The 4,356-nt window shown below is 40.6% G+C and overlaps 1 protein-coding gene across 5 annotated transcripts in view; it reads right to left on the bottom strand.

Moving 5' to 3' along the window:
• Positions 1-4,356, bottom strand: part of Lrrc7 (leucine rich repeat containing 7) — a 412,851-nt gene that overhangs the window by 251,330 nt on the left and 157,165 nt on the right. For all 5 annotated transcript variants that reach the window (XM_005357446.2, XM_026784035.1, XM_013350077.2 and 2 more), the window contains one exon: positions 2,622-2,824. In XM_005357446.2, the coding sequence (XP_005357503.1) occupies positions 2,622-2,824 (203 nt within the window). The remainder of the gene's footprint in view (positions 1-2,621; positions 2,825-4,356) is intronic.

Here is a 4,356-nt window from a genome sequence, read left to right as displayed (position 1 = left end):
CAGAGGCAGAGGCAGAGGCAGAGGCAGAGGCAGAGGCAGAGGCAGAGGCAGAGGCAGAGGCAGAGGCAGAGGCAGAGGCAGAGGCAGAGGCAGAAGAATTATGAGTTCAAGGGCAGTCTGGGCTATACATTTTAAGATTGGAGAGATGGCTCAGCAGTTAAGAGCACTGGCTTTAACACTTTTACCTTTTACTATAGAAACTAAGCCCCATAATGGGAACTATTTGAATTAGAATCTTCCTGTTCTTTCAAATCTATTTTTGCTTCTTTTCTCATAACTCTTGACATATCTTTGCAAACCCCATCAGCCTCAACTCATTGTTCTCTTCCTGTTATGTAACATCTTTGAAAAGTCAGTTTGGATGGTGCTCGCCATTACAGGGAAGAAAGCATCCTGACTTACATTATCATGTGGATATTTTTTTGTTTATTTTCCTATTGTGTTTTGTCAATTTACAAATATATTTTTGTACTGTTATGATTGTATCTCAAATGTCAAACAATTCAGGTCATTATATACTTCAGATGAGACCAATGAAAGCTTCTCTGTGGGAGTAACAAACCGTTTAGCGGCAGGTCTCTTTTATAGACCTTCAGCGATTACATAAGAGGTTTGAAATATGTGGAGAGTAAGAGACAATTAATGGTTTCTCTTCTGCTTAAGTACACAGGAAATATATTGTTTGGTGTACTTATGCTACTTTTATTATTGTTAATTGATTGTTTTAATTAGCAGGACTGACAAACTATCCTAGATTTTGTTTCCAAGCCTACCTAGGGTCCTGGAGAATCACATAATGCATAATTCTTCAACGGTTTTATTTTGCTTTTGCTTACATTTCAACAGTGCTGAGTTGTAACTTGGGACAGCTGTGCTATCTGGTCCTATCTGTCCTCTCTTCCTGCATTCTTGACTCATGCCACCCTTACAAGAAATTAAAGAAGACACCAGAAAACGGAAAGATCTCCCATGCTCTGGCAGAGATAGAATTAACATAGCAAAAGTGGCAATCTTACCAAAAGCAATGTACAGATTCAATGCAATACCCATCAAAACTCCAACAAAATTCTTCATAGACCTTGAAAGAACAGTACTCAAATTCATATGGAAAATCAAAATTTCCAGGATGACCAAAACAGTCCTGTATAAAAAAAGAACTTCTGGAGGCATCACAATCCCTGATTTCCAACTCTACTACAGAGCAACAGTGCTGAAAACAGCCTGGTATTGGCATAAAACCAGACAGGAGGACCAATAGAACTGAATCAAAGACTTGCATATCGATCCACACACTGATGAACACCTGATTTTTGACAAAGAAGCAAAAAATGTAAAATGTATAAAAGAAAGCATATTCAACAAATGGTGCTGGCATAACTGGATATCAACATGTGGAAGAATGAAAATAGAACAATATCCATCACCATGCACAAAACTCAAGTCCAAATGGATCAAAGACCTCAACATAAAACCAACTACACTGAACCTTATAGAAGAGAAAGTGGGAAGTACACTGGATGCATTGGCACAAGAGACCACTTCCTAAATAAAACTCCAGTAGCACAGATACTGAGAGCAACAATAAATAAATGGGACCTCCTGAAACTGAGAAGCTTAAGTTTCAGGAAAGCAAAGGACATTGTTAACAAGAAAAAGTCAGCCTATAGAATGTGAAAAGATCTTCACCAACCCCATATCAGACAGAGGGCTGATCTCCAAAATACACAGAGAAATTGGTCATCAAAAGAACAAATAAGCCAGGCGGTGGTGGCGCACGCCTTTAATCCCAGCACTCGGGAGGCAGAGGCAGGCAGATCTCTGTGAGTTCGAGACCAGCCTGGTCTACAGAGCTAGTTCCAGGACAGGCTCCAAAGCCACAGAGAAACCCTGTCTCGAAAATCCAAAAAAAAAAAAAAAGAACAAATAATCCAATAAAAAATGGAGTACAGACCTCATGATGCTACATAGATTATTAAAAATGGGTTAAGAGGCTAAAACTAATGGGCCAGGCAATGTTTAAAAGAATACAGTTTCCATGTAATTATTTCGGGTAAAGCTAACCATGCGGGCGGCCAGGTGCCAGGAAAGTAGCCCGCCGCTCATAACACAACAAAATTTCATAACAACAACAAAAAAGTGATCAGGGAACTACAGGATTCCACATTAAAATTAGAAGAACTCGCTGGGCGGTGGTGGCGCATGCCTTTAATCCCAACACTGTGAATTTGAAGCCAGCCTGGTCCACAGAGCTAGTTCCAGGACAGGCCCCAAAGCTACAGAGAAACCTGTCTCAAAAAATTAAAAAAAAAAAGGATTAAAAAAGATATTAGAGGAACTCACTAACAGTCCAGGCTGTTAGTTACCAATATGGAAGAAGGCCCTGCTGTGTCTCCGATATGGGAGGCAGCTGTGCATCAAATACAGTGATGGAAGGTGGTGTTGTGTCTGTTCCCTGGATAGAAGTCTGTGATGGAAGTCTGTGGTGTGAGAGGCTGTGATGTGTTTGCTTACTTGTCGGAAGGCCACAGTGTGTGTCAGTTATGTGGATTGAAGGGAGGCTAACGAGTCTTGGCTTTAGGAACTTGGCATTGACAGTAAGACTTTGCTCTGCGAGAACTCACCTTGGGCAGCTCCTCAATCTGATTGGCATCCAGATAGAGCTCCTCTAGCGTGCGTTCGAAGTTGAAGACCTCCTTCGGCACCTGCTGCAGGCTGCAGTGGGAGTAATCCAACACTGAGATGATCTCTTCCTCGCCGCGGAAGCAGCGGCATGGCACCAGGCGGCCAATGAGCTTCCGTTTGGTGGTCATCTCCAGGCACTGCACTGGGAGAGAACACAGAGAGGTGTTTAGCCCTGACACTCAAGGAAGGCTGCATCCTCACCCCAAACGGCTGGCTACAATACTGCGGTGCATGTGAGCTCTACGGGACATGCAAGCATCACACTCTTGAGCCCTTTAAGTGGAATCAGGCCCAGGGCAACTTCCACAGACTCTTTCAGAAGAGTATTCCATTTATGCAAAAATAGTCAAATTTCACCCCAGAGTTTACGATGTCCTTTTTGATTCATAGACAAACTCTATGAATGACTTTATTGGGGCCCACCAATGTTTCACACTCTCATTAAACACTATCTTCACGAAGTCTACTCTCTTGGAACCATAGAACCCTGATTCACATAGAGAAAAAAAGGATTTATAATCATATTGGAAATTTCTAGGAACCCCCTGACATATCTCTTTCTTATTTCTTTAAGTTAAAATGACCAAAGGTCTTGCAGGCTTACACCATGATTTTGTCAACACTAAACTTATTTTACACTCCCAGGATAAGCTTTTGAGGGTCACAAACAGGATTTTATTTCTCCTGGTATCTGTCTTAGTGGCTGGCAATTGATAACTGTTTATTGACTACAGAGTGACAGGCGAATGTATGAATGAGTAAATAAAGGCTTGAAACTCTGATCCTGATCGCTATCAGTTATGGGTAATTAACTTGAGAAACTTCTCATTCTAACTAAAGGCCACTCTCCCTGTGAATGTGCCCCCTGGGAACAATGAAGACACTACTTCCTAACTGTGTGTTCTTTCTACACATAAGGATCCTGAATTCTTCAAGGAGGTCTTGACTTATATATTCTTAAATATACAGTATTTGATATTTATCTCAATATACATCATATAAGATATATAAAATATTTTAATTAAATATATCTTTTTTTTAAAGATTTATTTATTTATTATGTATACAACATTCTGCCTTGATGTATGCCCACACGCTAGAGCAGGGCAACAGATCTCAGTACAGATGGTTGTGAGCCACCATGTGGTTGCTGGGAATTGAACTCAGGACCTCTGGAAGAGCAGCCAGTGCTCTTAACCTCTGAGCCATCTCTCCAGCCCAATTAAATATATCTTAAATATACATTGCTATAGTTTGATGAGTATAGAATTAGTATTAGATGAACATTAATTCAAACTTGGCACTTAATTTGTAGTTTTTTTGTGTCTATACATATATGTGTGTATATTTGTGTGTGTGTGTAGGTCAGAGGCAATCCTCAGTTATGATTCTTAGGAGCCATTCACTTTTTTTTTTTTTTTTTTTGAGATGGGGCTCTTCTTGGTCTGGAGCTTGCTGAGTAGGCAGGCTGACTGGACAGAAAACCACAGGGGTTCTCCCCTCCCCCACCCCGTCTCTGCCTCCCTAGTGCTGGGATTGCAAACCTACACCATCAAACCTGAATCTTTTTTTTTTTTTTTTTTTGGTATGGGTTCTGGAAATTGAACTCAGGAACTCATTTTTGTGTGACAAACATTTTATAACTGATGTATTTCCCTAGCCTATTAATTAGAT

Source organism: Microtus ochrogaster, chromosome 21 (assembly GCF_000317375.1).
Source record: "Microtus ochrogaster isolate Prairie Vole_2 chromosome 21, MicOch1.0, whole genome shotgun sequence".
Lineage (NCBI taxonomy): Eukaryota > Metazoa > Chordata > Mammalia > Rodentia > Cricetidae > Microtus > Microtus ochrogaster.
The sequence above is the reverse complement of the archived record's forward strand: the minus strand, read 5'-3'. Positions and strand labels throughout refer to the sequence as shown.